Source organism: Engraulis encrasicolus, chromosome 10 (assembly GCF_034702125.1).
Source record: "Engraulis encrasicolus isolate BLACKSEA-1 chromosome 10, IST_EnEncr_1.0, whole genome shotgun sequence".
Taxonomy (NCBI): domain Eukaryota; kingdom Metazoa; phylum Chordata; class Actinopteri; order Clupeiformes; family Engraulidae; genus Engraulis; species Engraulis encrasicolus.
The window spans coordinates 5674743-5699575 of NC_085866.1; the positions used below are offsets into that span (position 1 = coordinate 5674743).

The window sequence follows — 24833 nt, forward strand, 5'->3', positions numbered from 1 at the left end:
AGCTCTGCATCTTAAGAATTCAAGAAGTTAAGTAAAAAAGGAAATAAAAGGTGAGAAATAAGTTAAAGAAAAATAAAATAAAATAAAAAAAATAAATAAATAAGAAAATGATTATTTAAAAAAGTCCCTGTTCAGCAGTCGCACTGCCTGGGGGTAAAAACGTTTCCTCATTCTTTCTGTACTGGCCTGAATGGTTCTGAGTCGTCTGCAGGACGTAAGTAGGGTGAACATGTAATTTTGTTGTGTGCTGTGGAGTGCACTTTCATCTATAACGTATGTAACGTCATGAATGCACGTACTTCCTGTTTGGCGGCGGCGTGCTCGGTCTCCAGCACGTGGAGGCGTGTCTCGCTCTGCTGCAGGCGCTGCGTGAGCTCGGAGGCGCTGCGGCTCAGGGCGGCCTCTTTGGTCCTCAGAGAGCGCAGCTGCTGCTGGAGTTCCTCCTCCCGCTGCTCCACCAGCTTCCTGTTGCACATGGAGAAGAATACAGACATGGGAGTGGTGTGAGGCTTGTGCCAGTGCCACAAGTCAAAACACTTTTGCTAAGAAGAAAAATACAGAAGTGGCAGCACAAAATATATTTGCCTGCTGGATTGGAGAAGTTATAGACATATATATAGACTGTATGTAATATGTGTGTGAGGGCAATTTTTGCGTAGCAAACTACTGTAGGCGAACCCACCTAGTGGCACAAAATCCACTTGTCTGACAGATTGGTTTGCCATTACATCATAGGGGGAAACATAACTGGGCTATAGGTCTATGGTCCTCCAACCAATACATTCTATCTGTGTAGCTTTTTTCCCAGGTTTAAATTTATAGTAAGTGAATGGGGCTGACTTAGCACAGCTGTGCTATCCTTTCACATGCAGTTGAACTGGTTTGAATGCAGACTGTAAGTTCAACAGCTTTGCCAATGGTGCAATGTCAGACTAAAGGATACACTCTGGCTTGCCTGGCCGCATACTGGGCTAGGCTAGGCTAGGCTAGGCAAGGCTAGGGCCTCTGACTCTTGCAGATGGGAATTATAGACAAGTGAGAAAGGGTGTGATTTGTGTGGGAGCATTCCACTACAAGGCCAGTGAATGTTACAGCTAACGCAGTCAATGATGTGAGGTAGTGTATTGCGGTATGTGAAATACAACAAAGAAAAAGAAAATGCACAAATTTCATTCTCATACCAGTGTAATGAGATGCAATGAGTCCTGGTGTGTGGTGTGTTAGGGAGCACTCCCAATGTGTGACTCAATACATGGTGAAGGGAGGAGAGAAGCATATAAACGGTATAATATATAACTCCTACATCCAGTAGAACTCATTAAGGATTTTGGAAAGAGAAACAAAATGTCTTCAAATTAACTCAATGTCTCTCATTGTCCTGTTGTTTCCACCCTGTATGTGTTGTCTACATGTTTTCTCATTTGTGAAGTGACTTTAAGTATCATGAAAAGCGCTATATAAAAATGATGTATAACTACTATTATTAAAGAGAAAGTCCAGTCACCTGCAGTTTAACTCCATGTATTACGTGACGTCATGACGTGGATAAAGGAGAATCGTCAGGAACACAAGGCCTGTGACTATCTCAGATGAGGGAGGCAGATAGAGAAGTGGGTTGCCTGGTGTGTAACGATGTGTATTTCCACCACAAACAGGTCCTGTGGTGATAGTTGCAAACCACTTCCACTCTAAAAATTCCCAGTGATTTTGTTCCCAAAGCACTTCTGGTTTCATCATGTTTCACACCACACCATTGGGAGTTTTGATATGGACAAAAATAGAGAGGAAAAAGAATCTGGGTGAAAAGTCTGATTGAACTGCGAAAATAAACTACAGAAAATAGACATCCGTGTGGCACCAGATTATTTTTCCTGTCTATTTATGATTTAGTCCTGCTCTGTCGCACTGGATTATTACTTTTGAAGCACAGAGTACTGTACATATTTCCTTTGTTTTTTGATGCGGACATAGTGTGGTTTCAATGGACCAATGGTAATGCGTGTGGGTGAGGCCCTCAGGAGTGGTACAACCAGGGCCGGATTAATGCACAGGCTAGCTATAGCTGCAGCCTAGGGCCCCCCACCTGCCAGGGCCCCCCCAGTTTGTCAAAGGGGGGAGGAGGGGTGTCTAAATAGTCAGGTAGAGCTTTACTTCTTATCTTACTTCTACATCTTACAATACTCCTCTTGGGGTTGGAATTATGACGCTGTCTATGAAATTTGTGACAAATTTTGCCTTCCGTTGGGGCCTACAGAAACCTGAAGCCTAGGGGCCCCGGGTCTTGTTAATCCAGCCCTGGGTACAACCGCCACCTCCAGTTCTCATCAAGCCACACCTCATGTCCGAGCACCTGGCTCTGCTGTCGACCAGAGCAAGAAGAGAATGTTTTACTTACCGCTAAGTCCACTTGCTTAACCACAATGATCTACGTTTTGGAATGAAGCCATACGTTTTGCTAAACTCCAGTGGGAGGAAATATTGAGTATTGTGTGTGTCACATTGATTGGTGCTAAGGAGCACGACTGACACACCTAATGAACAAAGGCTGCTCAGAATAGGTGTGAATCTCCAGACCTGTCCAGGCTTTACTCATCTCATGATTCACGTACAACTCAGAAATTCCTTCTAACTCTGCATGGATTTTCAATATTACTTTAGTCTTACAGACGCACACACACACACACACACACACACACACACACACACACACACACACACACACACACACACACACACACACACACACACACACACACACACACACACACACACACACACACACACACACACACACACGCACATGCGAACGCACATGCACACACACACCTTTCCTTTCTTTCATTTATTAATCTTTGAGGGGACAAAACACAAATAATTTTTACTCTCTTACACACCTATAATGAAGTGTAATGACAGAAATCTTGAATCTTGAATCGAGCTGCTGTGTTTTCGACAATACAAGCTGTCAAATGATAGTTCCCTCCTTTACCACAATATTCTCTTGTGGTGCATGAGCTTACCAAGGGCACAATAGATATTTTGCCATGGATAGCAAATATCAGCGTAAGGGTTTATGTTGTAGCTGTTAACTCCACAATAAATTACAAGTACATGCACACCTCATGTCAATGACGTACAGTAGGATCAAGTCTGGTCTCCTAAATTTGTCACCAGCAGTTGTTTCAGTAGGGGTGTCAGTAGTGGCGTCAGTAGGGTGTCACTAGTCAGTAGGGGCGTCAGTAGTCAGTAGAGGTGTCAGTAGTCAGTAGGGGTGTCAGTAGTCAGTAGGGGCGTCAGTAGTCAGTAGGGGTGTCAGTAGTCAGTAGGGCGTCAGTAGGGGTGTCAGTAGGGGTGTCAGTAGTTGTGTCAGTAGGGGTGTCAGTAGGGGTGTCAGTAGTCAGTAGAGGTGTCAGTAGTCAGTAGGGGTGTCAGTAGTCAGTAGAGGTGTCAGTAGTCAGTAGAGGTGTCAGTAGTCAGTAGGGGTGTCAGTAGTGTTGTCAGTAGGCATGTCAGTAGTATTGTGACCTCACCTCTGCAGCTGCTCCTCGTGGTGCTGGGCTTAGTAGGGGTGTCAGTAGGGGTGTCAGTAGGTGCGTCAGTAGTGGCGTCAGTAGTGGTGTATTCTCACCTCTGCAGCTGTTCCTCGTGGTTCTGGGCTTAGTATGGCTGTCAGTAGGTTTGTCAGTGGTGTGTCAGTAGTGGTGTCAGTAGGGGCGTCAGTAGGGGCGTCAGTAGGCATGTCAGCAGTATTGTGACCTCACCTCTGCAGCTGCTCCTCGTGGCGCTGGGCTTAGTAGGGGCATCAGTAGGGGCGTCAGTAGGGGCGTCAGTAAGGGTGTCAGTAGGCTTGTCAGTAGGGGTGTAGTCTCACATCTGCAGCTGTTCCTCATGGTGCTGGGCTTAGTAGGGGTGTCAGTAGATCAGTAGGTCAGTAGGGTGTCAGTAGGGGTGTCAGTAGGTCAGTAGGGTGTCAGTGGGGCGTCAGTAGTGTTGTGACCTCACCTCTGCAGATGTTCCTCCTGGTGCTGGGCTTAGTATGGCTGTCAGTAGTGGTGTCAGTGGGGGTGTCAGTAGGTCAGTAGGTTTGTCAGTAGGGGTGTCAGTAGGCATGTCAGTAGTGTTGTGACCTCACCTCTGCAGCTGTTCCTCCTGGTGCTGGGCTTAGTAGGGGTGTCAGTAGTTTGTCAGTAGGGGTGTCAGTAGGCATGTCAGTAGAGGTGGCACGTCAATAGGTGTGTCAGTAGGGGTGTCTGTAGAGGTGTCAGTAGGGGTGTCAGTAGGCATGTCAGTAGTGTTGTGACCTCACCTCTGCAGCTGTTCCTCGTGGTGCTGGGCTTAGTAATGCTGTCAGTAGTGGTGTCAGTAGGTCAGTAGGCATGTCAGTAGTGGTGTGTTCTCACCTCTGCAGCTGTTCCTCGTGGTGCTGTGCGCGGAGGGCTGACAGGCTGTCTGCCAGGTCCCTGCTCTCCCGCTCCAGCTTGGACGTCTCCCCGCTGCGCGCCTCCTCAAGCCGCAGCTGGTGCAGACTGCTCTTCAACTGCTGCTGCAGCTCCAACACCTGGCACACAAAAGACAACCACCTGGACGTCAGTCACACAAAGTTTTATTTTATAAATAGTTTTATTATTATTATCATTATTTTATTTTTTCATTTTAATTACTTTTGGGGGGCTTTACAAGTCTTTATTGTTTTTTTCTCAGACAGGACAGTGAAGTAGAGACAGGAAGTGAGTTGGGAGAGAGAAACAGGGAAAGTCCCTGGGCTGATGTCGAACCCTACCATATCAGCCACGGTAGGACCAAATAGTTTTATTATTTATTGTTTATTTTTTTATGTTTTTAATCTTGCTTTGTTGTTCTGTGTGCTGTGCCTGTTAAACATCCATTATGAATGTTTATTTGCTGCCATGCCTTTTAACATATAATGCTTATCTGGACATCAATATCAGTCACACGCACATGGAAGAAAACCACCTGATCATGAGCATCGTCCAGCAGGTTCGTTTTACCTCTGTCAAGGAGGTTATGACAAAGATTACTGTATTAACCTTAGTGCCTTTAGCTATTTGTTTATTCATTACCTCTACATCAGTCACACTCACACGTACGCAAGACATGCGTTTGACCACAGGAGGAATGTAATGGACCGCATTCATCGGTAGGTACTGCTGGAGGCAAGGAAAGGCAGTGCTCCTTTTCAGTGCTTCCTGTTTCAGTGCTTCCTGTTTCCTTTCTTTTTGCATTTGTTTTTTGTGAAGCACATTGAGTTGCACCTGTATATGAAATGCGCTATACAAATAAACTTGCCTTGCCTTGCCTCTTGTAAAGGGGAAGCTGATGTGTTGTCAATAAACAAGGAATCGATTAAGATAATCACCTGATCAGGCGCATTGCCAAGCAGGTTCGTTTTACCTCTGCTCTGCTAATGAGAATATATTATATGACAAAGATCGTATAGTTACCTTAGTGCCCGATTCATTTTTTAGTGATCACCTGACGTCTGCGCTCAATGCAGTGTGCCAGAGCAACAAAAGTGTGTGTAGTACAAGAGTGTGGAAAATAAGACAAAATAGCTCAAGCTGATTTTTTTTATTGGTGATGCCCTGAGATGACGTGAGAGTGGAAAATAACAGAGAGCAGGAAATGAGTATATTGACAAATGATATTGTACACCAGGATGATATATCAGTCCAGTCTCAAGTGAAATTCTATATGGGCTGTTCTTCCTTATCAGTCATATGTCTGATGAGTGAACGCTTCTATCTTGTCATTTTTATCTAGAGTACAGTTTGACATCATTTTGGAGGTGATTAAGGACAGTAGGAGTAGGGGAGTAGGGTGTGGCCATACTGATTTTTGAACTCATCGAAGCATTTCCCACAGAACATTCGTCACTCAAGGTGGGTGGGGGCTTAGCCATGGCCGGCAATATCAGTGGCATGTGTCTGTCATCAGTGACATTGAGGGCAGGAACAATGAACAGCTTACACAATGTTTTATATAGCAACTTCAGAAATGCCATTCACAATACAGTACAAGACATGAATCTTTTCAGGAGATCACAGACTCAGTGGCCACTGAGATAACCAATGACCAATAGCTTCATATTTTTATTCTACAATATGTTTTATCTTAAAGGGACACTGTGCAGGAAATGGTCAAAAAAGGTACTGCAACTATGCTGCTCATTGAAACTGGGCTGCCTATTGCCAAATTTGAACTTTTCATGAAAGTTTACTAAGTAATAAACTAATATTTTCTAGTATGGCCCAAGTAGTCATTTTTGCAGCTAAAAATGGCTATTTCTGGAAATTCAAAATGGCGGACCATGGAGAAGATCCCCCTTTTCATGTATGAAAAGTGCAATTTTTCCAGTCATAATGAATACTTAGAATTTGATGGTGGTGGTAAATATTCATGAAAAAGGTAACATTAGTGAATGGGTAGCATGAATTCTGGAAATAAACAACTAAAAATCTCACACAGTGTCCCCTTAATGTTTAAAATTTTCTTTTTGCTTTTTTTTGTGAAGCACACTGAGTTGTTGCACCTGTGTATGAAATGCGCTATACAAATAAACTTGCCTTGCCTTGTACTTCATCACTCTCTGCTAGGCCACGTGCTGGCTGCCACAAACAAATTAGAACATTTTAGATGTTAGATCCACAGAGAGACCTATTATTTACACTTCGTGGTAGCCAGTACATGGCCGGGTAGAGAGTGGTGAAGTACAGTCATTGGTTGTCTCAACGGCCACTGAGTCTGCGATTCTAATGCAAATGACAGAGAACCTTGTCTAGTACAAACACAGTGATGGGTTTACGTGGAACCTTCCAGGCTAGCATAAAACTGGAACGGTTCTCTGTCAATTTGAACTCGTCTCTAGTGTAACTAATAACTTGGACTTCATGTGTCTAACAGAAACCTGGCAACTTCCTCATGATTACATGTCGTTAAATGAAGCTTCACCTCCTGGCTATTCTTTTATTGAGAAGCCCCGCCTCTCAGGGCGCGGGGGAGGTCTGGCTGTTATTCACCGCTCTGATTTTAATGTTGTGTCTGTGCCGCTGCAGCTATTTGCATCTTTTGAATGTCTGGCTGTAGGGTTCACTGGGAGCCAACCTTTACTCTTATTACTTGTCTATAGACCCCCTAAGGCATCCTCTGTCTTTATAAGTGAATTTACTGAGCTGCTCTCTTATGTATGTCCCAAGTACTCCTCCATCCTGGTCTTGGGTGATTTCAACATTCATGTTGAATCTCATAATTGTAACTTTGCCATTCAATTCTTAAATGTTTTAAACTGCTTTGACTTTACCCAGCACATACATTTCCCTACACACTCTAAAGGTCACACACTGGATCTTGTGTGCTCCAGTGGTACATCACCACATAACATTGTGCCTAAAAAACTGTCAATCTCTGATCACATAGCTGTTCTTTTCCATCTTGCTATCCCTGTTCCCCAGCACCACCGCCGCCCCCTTCGCTCCATCACATACCGTAATACTAAAAACATCAACATAACTGAGTTAACAGAGCTTTTACAATCTCAGCTGTCAGTGTTACCTCCCAGTCTGTGCTCTGATGATCTTGTGTCATCATATAACTCTAACCTCTTCTCTACACTTGACAAACTTGCCCCCCTGAAAACGCGTGTTGTCTCATTTTCTCACTCAGCTCCTTGGTTTAATTCTGAGCTTAGGGAAATGAAGGCAGCTGGCCGTAGGCTCGAACGTCTCAGTAAAAAGACTGGGCTTACTGTTCATGTGCTTGCTTTTAAGGACCATGTCCTAGCATACAAGGAAGCCCTAAACAAGGCCAAGTCCTCGTATTACAGCTCTATTATCAGTACAGGCCAGGGCAATCCCAGAGCACTCTTCTCCACTGTTAGCAATATTCTCAAACCATCTCAACCCTTCCCACTTACCCCTTCAACTGATCTCTGCTGTGAGTTCTTGAACTATTTTAATAACAAAATCAACACCATTTACAGTCAACTACAGTCTCTCCCCTCCCCCACTCTAAATGACAGCCCTTCTCTTCAAACACCTCCTCAATTATTTTCCTCCTTCTCTCCCGTTAATATTGAAACTGTCTGTGATCTTGCCACGAAGGCCAGGCCTACCACCTGTCTCCTGGACCCTATGCCCTCCTCTCTTGTCAAGGCCTGTCTACCAGTTCTCAGTCCTCTCCTTACTAACATGATTAACACCTCTCTCCTGACAGGCATAGTTCCAAACTCCCTAAAGATTGCAGCCATCACGCCTGTCCTCAAAAAAGCTGGAGCTGCAGCGGATGATTTTAAAAACTACCGTCCCATCTCAAACCTTCCCTTCATCTCCAAGCTGCTAGAGCGTACTGTGGCCTTACAGCTTCAAGAACACATGACATCATTTAGCCTATGGGAGGAACTGCAGTCTGGTTTCAGGGCTAAGCATAGCACTGAAACTGCACTAGTCAAGGTCGTAAACGACCTTTTGTTAGCTGCGGATTCAGGCCATTTCAGTATCCTCCTGCTACTTGATTTAACAGCTGCTTTTGACACAGTCTGCCACAACGTCCTTCTCACAAGGCTGGAAACCCTATTGGGCATCACTGGTACTGCACTCTCCTGGTTCAGGTCCTATCTAACTGGAAGAGAGCAGTTTGTCTCTATTGGTGATTTCCGGTCTCCAAATTCACTCCTCACACATGGTGTTCCACAAGGCTCAGTTCTAGGCCCCCATCATTTATATTCTTCCCCTTGGTAACATTCTCAGAAAACATGGCCTAAATTTTCATTGTTATGCAGATGACACCCAAATTTACATACACACTAAACTAGGGGTGGGCGATATGACGATATTAAATCGTGAATCGTGATATTGAGTAAAAGATCGTCTCGAATCTGCCAAAGTGGAGAAATCGTATAGATCGTCTTGCAGTGAGGATGTTTATTATCAGTATCAGAGTGACGTTTTCTCACTTGTGTTGTTGTCTTCACTTTATTCTTTACATTATTGTATTCCAATTGTACACTTTATGAGAGTATCATCAGTGTGTTAACATTTTATTGACTGCAAATTACAAATTGCAAGTATATGAAAGTTGTTTTTTGTTGTTTTTATTTTTTGGATGGAAGATCGTGATAAAAAATCGAAATCGAGATTTCATGTTAAAAAATCGTGATACAACATTTTTGCCATATCGCCCACCCCTACACTAAACCCTCCCATCCACTCCCCCTCGCTAACTTGACAACCTGCCTAAATGAAATTAGTAATTGGATGACCCAAAATTTTCTTAAACTTAATCAAAACAAAACCGAAGCCATCATCATCGCCACCCCATCATTACTTAAAAAGATAAACCTTTCTCAGTTCTCTATCCCTGACTATTTTACCTCCACTTCCTCTGAAGTAAAACATCTGGGCGTCATCATCGACTCTTCGCTCTCCTTTGAATCCCATATTAAACACCTCACCAAAACTGCGTTTTTCCACCTTAAAACCATCTCCAGACTCCGCCCTTCTCTTACCCCTACCTCTGCTGAGACCCTCATTCACGCTTTCGTAACCTCCAGGTTAGATTATTGCAATGCCCTACTCACTGGTCTCCCTACTAAATTGATTAACCGTCTACAATACATTCAGAACTCAGGAGCTAGATTACTTACACACACCAGACCCTGGCATCACATTACCCCTATCCTCTATCAATTACACTGGCTTCCTATCCATTCACGTATCAATTTCAAAATTCTCCTCCTCGTATACAAGGCCCAGCACAACCTTGCACCCTCCTACATCACAAGTCTCCTCACCCCATACAATCCCACCCGCACACTACGCTCCACAGACTCACTCCTCCTTACAGTTCCCTCCACACACCTGCGCACCATGGGCGACAGGGCATTTAGTGTTGTTGGCCCCAAACTTTGGAATTCACTCCCACTCTCACTTTGTCAGTGTTCTACACTGTCTACTTTCAAATCCAAGCTGAAGACACACCTTTTCATTTCTGCTTTTCCACTTCATTGACAGGCACTTCCACTTTATTTTAATTATCAGTTTATTTTTAATTTGACATATATATTTTTTTTTTCCCCCTCATTTTATTTTATTTTCAAATGCATTCTACTTCTTTTTCTTATTTGAAAACATTTATTTTTATTGTACTTTTATTTCTATTTTATTTTTTGCATTTTAATTTACTCTCCTATTGTTAATACACTGAAGCTTTGTTGTACTTTCCCTATTGTTATGTATTTGTTTTGATTGTAAAGTGTCCTTGGGTATTTTGAAAGGCGCTTAAAAATAAAATTTATTATTTATTATATTATTATTATTAATAAGGCTTTCTCAGTGGTGTAGTCTACTTTTTTGTGGTGGGTATGCTGTATATTTGAGCACTTTTTGAAGTGGGTATACTTCATTTATTTGTGCTATTCTAAATAATGGATCAATCAATTTTAAGTGGGTATACTGAAATCCCTGAAATTTTGAGGTGGGTATACTGTGTATACCTGCGTTCTACGTGGACGTTCACTGTATCTCAATGTCAAGTGTTCTAGCCTTGCAAGGACGTGAAACTCCCAGTGATTGGATACTCTTTGGTGAACTCAGCGGAGTATCCAATCACCAGGCATTTCAAATCCTAGCAAGGCTAGAACACTTGACATTGAGAAACAGTGTACACCACTGTGCTTTCTGTAGGTGTTAAAGACTTCCTCTCGCCTTCTTGTCGGCTGCGATGAGGCGGCTCCTCTCGGCGCACAGCTCCTCCTGCAGGCTGGAGGTGGAGTGGCGGCTCTGAGAGGTGCGTGCCAGCTGCAGCTCCAACTCTCGACTCCTCTGCTGAAGACGCTCCACCTCCAGGCCCCGCCCCCGATCACTCTGCTCCACCTGGCTCAGCTTGGCCAGGGCCTGACGCAGCTCCGCAGAGACCTGCACCAAAGGGGGTAGATTAATAAAGAGGATTCAAACCTCGCCCACACAATGCAAAACAGTGTTATCAAGTTGGGTCTCTTAAAGTGATACTGTCCTATTTTAGGAAATAAGCTTATTTTACACCTCCCGTTGAATTAAACAATAGGGTTTTACCGTTCTCCTGTACTTTCAACCGTTCTCTGGGTATGGCAGTGCAATATTTACCTCCAAGCTAGCAGTTAACATTGAGTCCTATGAGACCAGTTAGCCGCCAGCTGGTCTCATAGGACTATTATTATTTAACTCAAGGGGAGATGTAAAATAAGCTTATTTCCAAAAATGGGACAGTATCACTTTAAGGGGGCGTTGCCCCCTCCTTCTTCTTCTCTTTTTGAGGTGTTTGCACTAGAAGTGCGCTACCGCCATCTACAGCGCTAAGGGGACTCCATTTATTCTCAATCTCAAGACTTGATGGTCTCTTAAGCGAAGGTCTCCTAAAGGGCCGTTCACCCGACATCACATGGATACCGGAAAAGAACCCGCCTGAAATATCTCTCTCTATAAGATCTCTGTCTGCACACATCCACAACGCCAGGAAGAGGTGAAGAAGAGGAGTGGAAGGGGGGGGGGGTCAATATGGAGAAGTGCGGTAAGCCCCCCACATTTGAGCTTGCATGCCCTTGGGGACCCAGGTTCGAGTCCGGCCTGGGTCATGTCCCAACGCTGCCGTAACAAGAGTTCCGTAGAACAAATCTATACCATCACATTAGCTAAGGGCCACTAAATATTGGCAGTCACTGGAGACAAATGGGAGACACACAGCCCTCTACACACCCTGATCGAGCAGAGCGTTGTGCTTCTTGTGGTCTAGTAGAAGTAGTAGTGTAATAATAGTAATAGTAGTAGGAAGGTGCTCTACACACCTTGAGTTTCTCCTGGTCGAGCAGGGCGTTGTGCTTCTACACACCTTGAGTTTCTCCTGATAGAGCAGAGCGTTGTGCTTCTACACACCTTGAGTTTCTCCTGGTCCAGCAGGGTGTTGTGCTTCTTGAGGTCTAGTAAAAGACAGGGCTGTACATTAAGACCAATTGGTCGCATATTGAGCCTAAAATTTTGACTGTGCGAGAAAGAAAAATAAAACGGGCGCACCTGTACGAGTATGCATTCAACCCTTTCATTCGCATTTTGCTTCTGAGTTCGAGTGCATGATTGTGATTGTGACATTTTTTCCACAGCCTGTCTGATAGACAGCATCAAACTCCATTGGGAACGCACTTCAAAAAAAGACGGTCAATGTTGCTTGAATTCCGTGTTGGCTAAGATTGAGCCATCTCTGCTCCCGTAGCTCAGAAGAAAAAAAAAAACAGAATCGCTTCGCACAGATCCCTGGTGGCAACAGTTACAAAGCGCGCATGCCTCATCTCCCAGTCGGATGTTCTGTGCCAGCACTTCTTACAGCTTTTCGAAATGGACTGCTGTTTAAAACGTTCAAATGCGGGAGTTTGCATTGCTAACAGGAAACCTCTTGGATCCGATAGTGAAATAGCCACTCGGTTTGCTAACTCATGTGGTTTAATGAAATAGCCACTCGGTTTGCTAACTCATGTGGTTACTTTAAAGGACGTCGTTGTTTGAGCTGTTTTGGCGTTTCCCAAACCGCTGTCTTCGCAATGACTTCGCAAAAAAATGCAATCGCAATCAAAGTAATCAAGTCAAAATATAGTTCGAGGAGCATTCACAAGTAGTGTGCAGTGCGCGCAAATTTAAAGTCTAGTTGGTCCAGTAGCTACCGGTGCTGTAGGCTATCAAAAAGAGCAGCCAACACAGTGAGATAATTTTGCTGCTCCCAGTTTCATTTCACACCGTTCCAACCCATGCGTTTGAGGAAACAAAAACTAGGCTATAATAAAGCCCGTTGGATTAACGTGTTGTAGGCTATGTTTAAGATTTAGTCAATCTAGTTCAGTAAGCATGTGATTTACATGCTTTTAATCACAAAGTTATAGCCTAATGCTAATAATAATAACAATAATAATGATAATATGCCTAATAATAGTAGGCTAATAGTAATGGGAACTGTGATTTATGGCATATAGCAGTGGTTCCCAACACTTTTTGCACTGGGACCATTTTATCCTGAACTTTTGGGGACCACATTTTTTTCACAACCAAAACCATGACTGAGCAAACTTGCTGGCTATAAAAAAAAACAGTGGATATTTCTGACAGTATAAGCAGAGAGAGTAGAGAGAGAGGTTCCATTGGCCCATTGTTTCCTGGTTCTATTGTGGCCCCCCTTAGGCAGACCTAGGCAGACCTAAGGACTGTTCTATTCATTGTAGGAGCATTATGACACGCCCCTTTAGGCAGACCGGAACCTGGTCGCGTTAGGTGCCCATAGAAACCTATTATGTTGGCATATCTCTATAGAATATCTCTGGTATAAGACTACAATAGCTATGGATTGTTAATTAGTGATATTTATTGGTATTTTTTATTTCACACCTAGACATTTCAGGGGAGCCCATTGGAATTCCAGGTGACCCCATACCCCAGTGTTGGAAAAAAACACTGACATATAGCCTAGGCCATTGTGCATGAAGATGAAGAAACAAGCAATGAGCACAATAAGCACAGTATTTTACATAAACCCCCCCAATAACAAAAGTGTCACGACATTTTTAGAGTGCTCCTAAATTTGTATCTGTGCTCCTAAAGTTTTATCCGTGCTCCTAATTTTTTTCATTTAGGAGCACCTGTGCTCCTAGTGAAAAAGCTTAACGTACAGCCCTGAAGTAGTAGTGTAATAATAGTAATAGTAGTAGGAAGGTGCTCTACACACCTTGAGTTTCTCCTGGTCGAGCAGAGCGTTGTGCTTCTACTCACCTTGAGTTTCTCCTGGTCGAGCAGAGCGTTGTGCTTCTACACACCTTGAGTTTCTCCTGGTCCAGCAGGGCGTTGTGCTTCTACACACCTTGAGTTTCTCCTGGTCGAGCAGGGCGTTGTGCTTCTACACACCTTGAGTTTCTCCTGGTCGAGCAGGGCGTTGTGCTTCTTGAGGTCCAGGTTCTTCTCCCTCTCGTAGCGCAGCTCCCGCTCGGCCGAGGTGAACAGCGTCTGGGTCCGCACCAGGTCCTGCTTCAGCTGCTTGCTCTCCTCCGTCTTCTGCTGCAGAACTGAATCCTGGGACTGTGAAGAAACGGGAAGAGGAAGAGGAAAAACGAAGGAGAGGAGGAATAAGGATGAGGATGAGGAGAAAAACGAAGAGGAAGATGAGAGGGAAAACAAGGAGAAGGAGGAGAAGGGGAGGAATAACAACGAGGAGGAGAAGAGGAGGAGGAGAAGGGGAGGAATAAGGAGGAGGAGGAGGAGGAGAAGAGGAGGAGCAGAAGAAGGGGAGGAATAAGGAGGAGGAGGAGGAGAAGAGGTGGGCAACGGAATTGCCAAGATGTCAACAACAGAGTTGTATAAAGAAGAAGTAAAAGTACTCTTACAAATGTGGTATGTGGTATGATATGACATTACATGGTTTCAACTTTGTAATATCATACCACTAGTGTTGTAATTACATCTGAAAGAGTACTTCTACTTCTACTTTATACAACTCTGGTCAACAATATATAAAACTTTATTGTTTTCAGCAACCATTGCGCTCTTTCCCTACATCTTGGAATGACACAGACACCTCTCACCCTTAATTCTCACGAAAGAAGGTTCTTGTTCGTTTAATACAGGCACTGAAAATGCCTTGGCACACATTTGCATGCCCTTTACATAAATAGAACAGAGCAAAACTGAATTGAGATGTATGGTCTAAGCCAGCTGCAGCATGTGGGGATAGGAGGACCAACTGAAGTGGTTCATGCAAGCATGAACTCATGAATTTAAAGGGACACTGTGTGAGATTTTTAGTTGTTTATTTCCAGAATTCATGCTTCCCATTCATTAATGTTACCTTTATTATGAATACTTACCACCACCATAAAATTCTAAGTATTCGTTATGACTGAAAAAATTGCACTTTTCTAACATGAAAAGGGGGATCTTCTCCATGGTCCGCCATTTTGAATTTCCAGAAATAGCCATTTTTAGCTGCAAAAATGACTGTACTTGGACCATACTAGAAAATATTAGTTTATTACTTCAGAAACTTTCATGAAAAGATCAAATTTGGCAATAGGCAGCCCATTTTCAATTTGCAGCATAGTTGCAGTACCCTTTTTGACCATTTCCTGCACAGTGTCCCTTTAAAGAAGATTGATAATACTGCCAACATGGGGTCTTCAAAATCACTTCACTGACCTACAAAACCAAGATAAATCATCATAGCTGGACAATGGTGGTTAGAGTGGTCAAAGGCAAACAACATGGTGCAGTTCTTCATTCCACAATCCCACGTACTTGGAACCAGGAAAAGGTCATTGGAAGGTTGAGGCAAAAATATCCTTTTCTAAGTGTTTGTCACAAACAGAGATGTACGAGATACATAAACACACAGCTGGACGAGACAGAAGTATTTTGGGGGAAATTCCTCTGGTCAAATGAGCCTAACATCGAGCTATATGGTCAGAAGAAAATGCATTTTTTTTACACTAAATGAACATTTCTGTATAAAAAGAAGACAATCTGCACACTTCAGGTCTATTTTTGTGCAAAATTTTTGTGTAGAAATTTCTACTGAATCCTGCACCTTCTAAACAGATGAGCGGTGGCCTATCACACACTAAATGAACATAAAATGTTTCTGTTGAACCTGAAACATTTTTACCAGACCAGACATGTTTCCACTTGTACAGAGTGCAGCATACCGAAAGGTTGCAAATAAATAAAGCTACAGCATCAAAAACCAAAAATATAATCTGAACCTGATGAAGTGATTTTTTATAATAGGTTCCCAATGTTTTGCATTCCAGTGTACTTGTGAGAATGTGTGTGTGTGTGTGTGTGTGTGTGTGTGTGTGTGTGTGTGTGTGTGTGTGTGTGTGTGTGTGTGTGTGTGTGTGTGTGTGTGTGTGTGTGTGTATGTCTATGTCCTTTCATGGTATAGAGAGAAACGTAATTCAAATTTTCTTGTATGACCTGAGCATTTGAAGAGACAATAAAAGCTGACCTGACTTGACTTGACAGCGCTTTGTTTTTAATGACTTTTATTACTCTGTGTGTGTGTGTGTGCGTGCGTGCGTGTGCGCGTGTGTTGAGTAATACTGTGTGTCTGTCCGTGTGTGTGTTGCCTCTGTGCATGAGTGTGTGTGTGTGTGTGTGTGTGTGTGTGTGTGTGTGTGTGTGTGTGTGTGTGTGTGTGTGTGTGTGTGTGTGTGTGTGTGTGTGTGTGTGTGTGACCTTTGAGCGTGCGTGCGCCTGGTTGACCTGGGCCTGCAGAGCCAGCTGGTGTTGTCGGGCCACTTCCCTCTCCTCCTCCAGGCGGCACTGCAAGCGGCTCATCTCCAGTTTCAGACACGTCAGCTGCCAGACCACATGACAACCACAACAAACCTCAACTCAGACAGCAGAGGGGTATACTGTACAAAGAAGCTGGTTCAGGAGTAAACCAAGTTAAGTTAAGAGGTAAATCATCGGTAACACTTTATTTTAGGGATACATCTATAAGCACTAATACAATGTCAAGGCCTGCATAAGTAACTTGTAAGGCATGTACTAAGCAAACGCTAAGGCCTACCAGGTCCTTACTAAGGTTAAATTGGTAATAAATCCCTTATTGTGCATGAACAAGACATTTGCGACATACATGGGTAACAAATGTTTGATTTTGCGTTGTACATGCCTTACAAGTTACTTATACAGCCACATTGTATGTATTAGTGCTAATAGATGTATCCCTAAAATAAAGTGTTACCAAATCATCTAATAGAAGAGCCAGGAGTCCTCATTTGCTTAGAAAATGAGGACTCCGGGCTAAGAATATGAGGACTCCGGGCTAAGAAAATGAGGACTCCGGGCTAAGAAAATGAGGACTCCGGGCTAAGAAAATGAGGACTCCGGGCTAAGAAAATGAGGACTCCGGGCTTAGAAAATGAGGACTCCGGGCTAAGAATATGAGGACTCCGGGCTCTTCTATTAGATTGTTTGATTGATTGTTTACATGTATTGTCATTTCAGCAGCTATGGCTATATCATGGCCAATACAGATAGAAAAAAAACGCTCTTCTATTAGATGATTGACCTCTTAACTGAACTTGGTTTACTCCTGAACTAGGTTCTAAGTATAGGCCCCTGGCCACTAGTGGTGTCAACAATGATCGATTCTGGGATGCGATCCAATGCGGGAGCATGGACGATCCAGAATCGATCTGGCAAGTTCCAGAATCGATCTGGATTTTTTTTTAAGTTTCAATGACTTCCATTGATATTACGGGACCAAATGAATGTTAAATTAAATAAAAGCACTTCAAAACATTGCAAGACTGATACAGACTGATACAGAAAACAGCCAATATATTGTTGCTCAGTATCTGACTACTTGTATTGCCTCATCATGACTGATTAAACATTTGCTTTGCTTTCAGTAGAAATGTAATGCATTGCAATGCATTATAGAATTGAATCGGATCGGATCGGATCGCATGGAATCGAATCGAATCGAAACCTCCCGAATTGTGATCGAATCGGATCGTGAAGGCAGTGCCAATCCACACCACTACTGGCCACACATAGCTTCAACCTCTTCCTAGTTTCAGTGACGTCAGTTGCCAGACGACAACCACCACAACTAACATCAACTCAGACAGCGGGCCACCACACACACAGCTTTAACCTTTTCCCATTCTCATTTTTGGTTTTTGCAGTTGTAAGCAACTTCACTTCAGTTTTTGAGCCTGTTTTCGCCTCAAACGGCTTGCTCAGTTGTGGCCTAACGCAAAACAATACTGCCCTACAAAGGCAAAGTGCAGTAACTATGCCAACACTGACACTGAGAAAATGCCTTCTGGATATTGTAGTTACTGCAAATTTGACAAAGTAGTATCTCTAAAACAAGATAGTTACTGCTCTTTGCTTTTGTAGGGCAGCATATAATATAGCCTGGGATTTCCCATACTGCCTTGTGCACGTTCCAATCTGAAGGAGTGCATGGAAACCCTGGCTGAAATTTTCACATGAGTTTGGGATCCTAACCACAGAACGGAGAAGGACAACAAGACTACTAGACAATTAGAAGCTTTTTTACAGATCCATCATGTTGACACCAGATGCAAAACCATACAGTCTGGCATTGAGCTGTGTTGAAAAAAATCGATTTTCTGATTTTAACGCACATTTATTTCTGATAATTGATTCGCCCGTCCAAAGATCGTTTTTTAAATAATTATTATTTATTGTTATTATTATTATTAATTTCCCCTGTGGTTAACCTTTTCATCAGTCTTCTAGCCAACAGTAAGTACAAAATACTTGTAAGATTTACAGCAATTGTTTACAGTAATATCGATATAATACTAGATTGTTGATGTTGCTTCTCTAGTCATGAAATGAATGAAACAGCTCAAATAGCTTACGTTTTTAATAACATTAACTTCCAGATCGAATCGAAATTGGATCTAATCAGAAGACAGATGAAAATCAGATCGAATCGAATTGAATTGGAGCGGGAAAAAAAAAGATTCTGAAACTTGAAAATCAGAATCGATTCTTGAAATTTGAATCGATACCCAGCCCTAGCCTGGCGATAGCTAGTCTACGACAATAGCGTGACAGAACCAAAATAATGAAGCCGTTCAGATCAAGGGTCAAGGGTCAAGGGTCAAGGCGTACCTGACTGCCTCCTTGCTCGTGAGGGCCGTCCCCAAAGGCAGGCCTCGGCCAGGGCTCCCCCTCTGGCTTGGGCCTCCTGCCCTCCAGGCAGACCTGCTCCTGCTTAAAGTAGATTAGATTAGGTTCACCTTTATTGTCTCTACAGGAGAGAATTTTTGCGTGGACATGAGAAGGTGTGATTTACAATGAACAAAATGAACAAAAATTAGGCAAGACTTAGTAGGTACCACAGAGGGAACACACAAGAAACACATATTATACTGGACAAGGAAAATGTAAATATGGATACACTACTCAGACTACTGTATAGCCTAGTTTGCCTACAGCCATAGCCCCACAGCAGACAACCATTATTAGTTCACACACAAACCTCCCTCTTGACCCTGTCACCCCATCATCAACTGTACAGTACATTGCACATATCCCTCAGGTATTAAGACTGAATTAATATTATTCATGTGATGCTACATGAAAATACAAAAATACAAATATAGGACCCCCCCCCCATCCACACACACATATAAAATACTACCTGAAAATTACATTAAAACCTAACGCACGCACCCTGCCTCCACCCTCCTGCTGCTGCTGCTGCTGTTTGTGTTGTTGGTGCTGCTGCTGCTGGTCCCGGAGGTGTTGCAGCTCCAGGCCCAGGCGCTGTCTCTCCCCCTCCGCCTGCAGCCTCAGCTGGGCCTCCTTACTCAGCTCGCCCTGGAGCTCCAGCACCTGCCGACTCCTCTCCGTCATCTCATTCCTGCAGAGAGAGAAAGAGAGAGAGAGAGAAAGAAAGAGAGAGAGAGAGAGAGAGAGAGAGGGGGGGGGGAGAGAGAGAGAGAGAGAGAGAGAGAGAGAGAGAGAGAGAGAGAGAGAGAGAGGCGGAAAATTGGTGGGTGTGAGTGGTGAGTACGGTGGGGTGGGGTGGGGTGCGGGGAAGCCGACAGGGCTTTTGACTATTGTCCCGGGCCCAGGGACAGAGGGGGGCCCAGAATTGGGTTCTCCATGACACTGTATGTACTGGGTGATTGGCCCTTTCAGATGACTTTGTCCCAGGCCCAGCCAAAGCAGTCAGCTGGCCCAGGTAGGCTGGGGTGGGGTGGGGTGGGATGGGGTGGGGTGGGATGGGGTGGTGTAAGGTGTAGGATGGTGGTGTTAGAGCTCAGGCAGTATGGAGTTTCAAGCATGCAAAATTACAGGCGGTTTAGGTCACGGCACACTATCTTGTGACAGGGATCTAATGCAGTGTTTCTCAACCTTTTTTAGGTGAGGCACCCTCTCAATTCATGAAAAATGTCAAGGCACCCCAAACCAACAAGCCATAACATGGCACCGCATCCGATACCACACAAGCTTAGAAAAGTAACACATTTGGAGACGTCACCCGACCTATGTTCGAAGTTGCAGCTGACTGGGGCGACCTATATTTTATTGTGCGTAAATGGCAGATGAAAGATTCCACTGACTAACGTTAACTTATCGATTTAGACAAATATGTATTATATTACATAATTTATTTATCAGCCACGTTTCCGCGGCACCCCTGAGGGGGGCCTGCGGCACCACAGGGTGCCCCGGCACCCCTGTTGAGAAACACTGGTCTAATTGGATGGGAATGCCTGCTCCACGGTGCCTTAGACAGCCATATTCAGTTACCCAGAGTACCTACAGTACTGTAGAGAGACAATGCTGGCAATCTGTTACGAAGGCTGCGTTTTGTCACACCCTGGTCTTGGTTTGGCGCTCGTCATTAAAACGACAGGCTGGGGTTGCTGTGGCTTTGGCTCAGTTGGCCAAGGCGCCGAGGGACCCAAGTTCGAATCCGGCTCAGGGTTGTTTCCTGATCCTTCCTCCCATCTCTTTCTCCACTCATTTCCTGCCATATTGTCTCTCAGTTACGTGCGCACACATTTTTTTTGGGGGGGGGGGCGCTGCTCAAGGACTGGGTCGGGGGCATGTGGAGCTTCCGGCTACCTTAGGCTACATAGATTTTATCATATCGGGCCATTTACACATTTTTAAACGTCAAGCATTTCTAGATGATCATGTCAACTTGGACCACAGTACATTGTATTGTGGAAAAAACAGACTTTTAATTTTTTTGCTCAGCAGGGCAAAGCAGCAGGTGCTTTAGCACCACCCCATCCCTATCTGTGCACACCTATGCTGTCTCTACTGTCCTGTACAAAATAAAGCCCTAAACTGACTGAAATACTGCACATAGTGGTTATACATTCAGATCTTCATGATTCATTTGTTGATTAGATTGTTAAACAAATTGTTAACGTTAAACCTGTTCATTGCAATCCTCAACACATTCTGTACTAGCTGCACTGCTACTTGATAAGTCAGTAGATCCTTAACTACTTAGTGTTTGTTGTATGCACCTCCCTGTGACACTGCATCATATTTTATTTAGTGCATGTTTTCAGACCGTTGTCTGGTCATATAATTTTATGATTACAATGCATCAGAAAGATAGTGGTTCTTTTTATGATGGTGTTGGCAAAACTGTTTTACTTGAGGGTGCTGTGGTCCTTCTCCGAGTCGGACAGCTTGGCTTAAGTTGCCACACACTGGTCTCAGTTCTACTGTACTTGATGAGTCAATAAATCCTTACAAATGATACTATTACTATGCATCTTAAAGATAGTGGTCATTTTTGATGGTCTCCATAAAGTTATTTTATGTGAGGGTTCAGTGGTCTGTCTCCAATCATTGCACAGTTAGAACCAACTTTCTAAGTTATTACATCTTTAATGTTAATGATTTAATTATTATTCAGCATCAGACAGATAGTGGTCATTTTTGATAGCCTGGTTCTCATCATACATCTGTGTGTGTTTGTTTGTGTGTGTGTTCATTCATTCGTTCATTCATTCGTTCACTCGTTCGTTCGTTCATTCATTCATTCATTCATAAATATATTCACACTATTATGGGAAGTGCTGTGGCGCAGTGTGCTAAGCCCCCCATATATGGGCTTGCGTGCTCAGGGGAACCCCGGAATCCGAAATCCGGCCTGGGTCATTTCCCAACCCTACCCCACTCCTCTCTCCACACTCACTTCCTGTCACCTGACCCTACCGCATTTCTCTTACCACACTCACTTCCTGTCAGTCTTCACTATCCTATCAGAAATAAAGGCCCAAAAAGCCAAAAACTAGCTTTAAAAAAAATATATATATACTATCAGAATCAGATATATTGTTTTCCATAAAACCAAGTCTGTGTTTACTTGAGTCTTGTGTGCTCCTTCTCCAGGCTGGTCAGCTGTGCCCTCTGCTTCTCCAGCTGTGCGGTGAGCTCGGCCACCTGCCCTCTGCTCTCCTGCAGGTCCTTATGGGCAGAGCTGTTCTCCACCTGGCTGGACAGCTCACTCTTCAGCCGGCCGTGGGCTCGCTCCAGCTGCGCTACCTGCAATCATTGAAAGTGTTAGTAATAATGTAGCAAGGTGATTTTACACAGTCCTCATCAACACACTTTTTTTCATTTATCCTTTATTTAGCCATGAGACTAAAGGCGGATTCATACTTGGCGTGACTGGCGCTAGCCTCCTTCATACTTCACTCGCGACCTCACTCGCGACCTCACTCGCGCCGTCGTGTGACCCAAAATGACGTCACATGCCGTGGCGCGAGCTGCCGTGGCGCGACGTTGTGCACCCCACATTTTTTGTAACTTGTCGTGCGCCACCAGCGATCATGCAGGTAGGCAGAAAAAGCAGGAGTTGCGAAGAGAGGCTACAACTACTGTAGGCTACTACAGAATGGATCCTGCATCATTTTGAGGATAATAAAATGTCCTGGAGAGTTATTTTATCTTCTCTCTTAAATGTTGTTCAGTGAAACAATTGTTTACTTTGTTCAGAAGCACGTTGTGTTCGGCGATCTATTTATAAATTCTGCCGCCAGAACAATGCTCTCACATGGTCTTGGAATGATCTGGCAATGTAGGCTACAACAAAAAATATATGTTTCAATGTGGTAAGTCACAAGTCAGACGTTCAGTAGCCCTACAGCAGCCGTGTTTGGCTTTCTATTTTATACATCCGTAGAACTCACGCTGCGAGTTGCGAAAGATACTGCCGTTTCTCTCATGAACAGCAGAGGGCACTTCCGACAATGCGAGCGAAAGCGCTTTTGAAGTATGAATAGTCTGGCGCAAGTGATGACGTCATTAATGGTTCTCGCGCCAAACGCGCCAAAGTGCGCACGTGAAGTATGCAGAGCCCTTAAGAGTCTCTTCTGCCAGGGAGTCCTGGTCAAAATGTTGCTATTTGCTTAGTCTCATGGCTAAATAAAGATTAAATGGGAAAAAATGAGTATTGGTGAGGACCAAGTACAATCACCTTGATACTACTTTTAATATTTAGTATAAATTCATGAACCAATGAAATTGTATGAGTGTGTGTATTAATTAAAGCAGAGGACCAATGAGCAGTATGTTGAAATCAAAACATGCACTGCACTACAGGAAGTTTATTTTTTATCATGGGCAGATGAACTATTATGGGCAGATGAACTATTATGTGCTGTAGCACCAGACCTAATCACAAGTGAGAGTTGCCTATTGTAAATTCCGTAGGGGCCGGAATACTTGGCTATTATGACACACTGCCCCGCTCTCTGATTGGGCAGAGAAACTGTTAAGGTCGGAATGCTTGGCCATTATGACACAGGGCCCATGATCTTGGACGTTATGAGTCATCGTCGCCAGACTGTCTTTCAGATCGAAACGATGGTGTAGAACTAAAGGCAGTATGGGAGTTCCCAGGCTAATATTCCAATAGGACAAAAAAAGAACATCAATGATGGGGAGGACCCATACGGCTTAACCCCTTAGTGCAACGCCTATGTTATAACCTTACTGACGTCAAAATTGTAATGGCTATGTCTTAATCTGGTACTTAAAGTGATATTGTCCCATTTTTGGAAATCAACTCATATTGCACCTCCCCTTGAGTTAAATAATTGAGTTTTACCTTTTTTCCAGTACTTTCAACCGTTCTCTGAGTACTGCAGTGCAAATTTTACCTAAAAGCTAGCAGTTAACATTGAGTCCTATGAGACCAGTTAGTCGCCAGCTGGTCTCACAGGACTCAATGTTAACGGCTAGCTTGCAGATAAAAGTTGCACTGCCATACACAGAGAACGGTTGAAAGTATAGGAGAACGGTAAAACCCTATTATTTAACTCAAGGGGAGGTGTAAAATAAACTCATTTCCAAAAATGGGACAGTATCACTTTAAGGTTGTCGGTACTGTCATAGCAATGTTGTTATGTTGAGTATTTTCAGCAAAATAGAATAGACCGGCAGACGACCCATCTGCAGTAACAGGGTCTACTGTACAAGGGCCACACTCTAGGAAAACTTCCAGAAAGAACATGCGATTGTGACTTTTATTGTGCTTGACCTTGTCCTCCAGAACTTCCTTCTCTCCTCTGACTCGGCCCAGTGCCAGGTTTAGAGCTTTGGCCTGTTGACATTCCGCCCGTAATGACTGCACCTCTGAATTCAGGGACGCCAGCTCTTCCTGATTCCTCTGCAGAGTCTAGGAATAACCAAAAAAAAGAAAAAAGAACAAAACAAAAGTACATCCTCCACCCATTTCCTGACCAGGGCCGGTACTATGCAATGTGGTGCCCTAAGCGAGCACAACCTTTTCTTTTTTGTGCTTTGTAAACATACGTAGCATTGTACATCTGATCGAGTACAGCTGATCTACTACCTACATACTACATGTCCCCATGAATAATCAGTGTCAACGTAAAGTTCAATGTTCTATTTCTCTTGACATTCTAATTCTGTGGGATATTCAGGCGCCCCCAAGACATTTGGTGCCCTAGGCGACCGCTTGGTCTGCCTATGCCTATCGCCGGCCCTGTTCCTGACACTGATTAATACAACAGCTGCCAAGTTACTCATTGTTGGATCGTGTACACGGGACATGGACAAGGATACAAGGAACAATAGATAATGGAGGATAGTGAAAGTGTGAACGTGAGTGAGTAAGGCCATGTCAAATCAAGGATGAGGCGAAAATTAATAGCGGTTTCAACCATACCCTAGGCCAGTGATTCCCAAAAATATTCAGCTGGGACCCCCTTTTGGAATAAAGAATATTTCCGCGACCCAATCCCCCACCCCCCCCCACAATTC

General features: G+C 43.8%; 1 protein-coding gene across 1 annotated transcript in view; it reads right to left on the bottom strand.

The window, feature by feature from the left end:
• The window catches only part of ccdc30 (coiled-coil domain containing 30), a 98756-nt gene that overhangs the window by 47020 nt on the left and 26903 nt on the right, over positions 1–24833 (bottom strand). The window contains exons 14-22 of the mRNA XM_063207930.1: positions 24088–24225; positions 21910–22088; positions 19242–19431; positions 18678–18779; positions 16251–16373; positions 13929–14099; positions 10719–10928; positions 4401–4558; positions 300–465 (exon numbers count right to left, since the gene is read on the bottom strand). Of these exons, the coding sequence (XP_063064000.1) occupies positions 300–465; positions 4401–4558; positions 10719–10928; positions 13929–14099; positions 16251–16373; positions 18678–18779; positions 19242–19431; positions 21910–22088; positions 24088–24225 (1437 nt within the window). The remainder of the gene's footprint in view (positions 1–299; positions 466–4400; positions 4559–10718; positions 10929–13928; positions 14100–16250; positions 16374–18677; positions 18780–19241; positions 19432–21909; positions 22089–24087; positions 24226–24833) is intronic.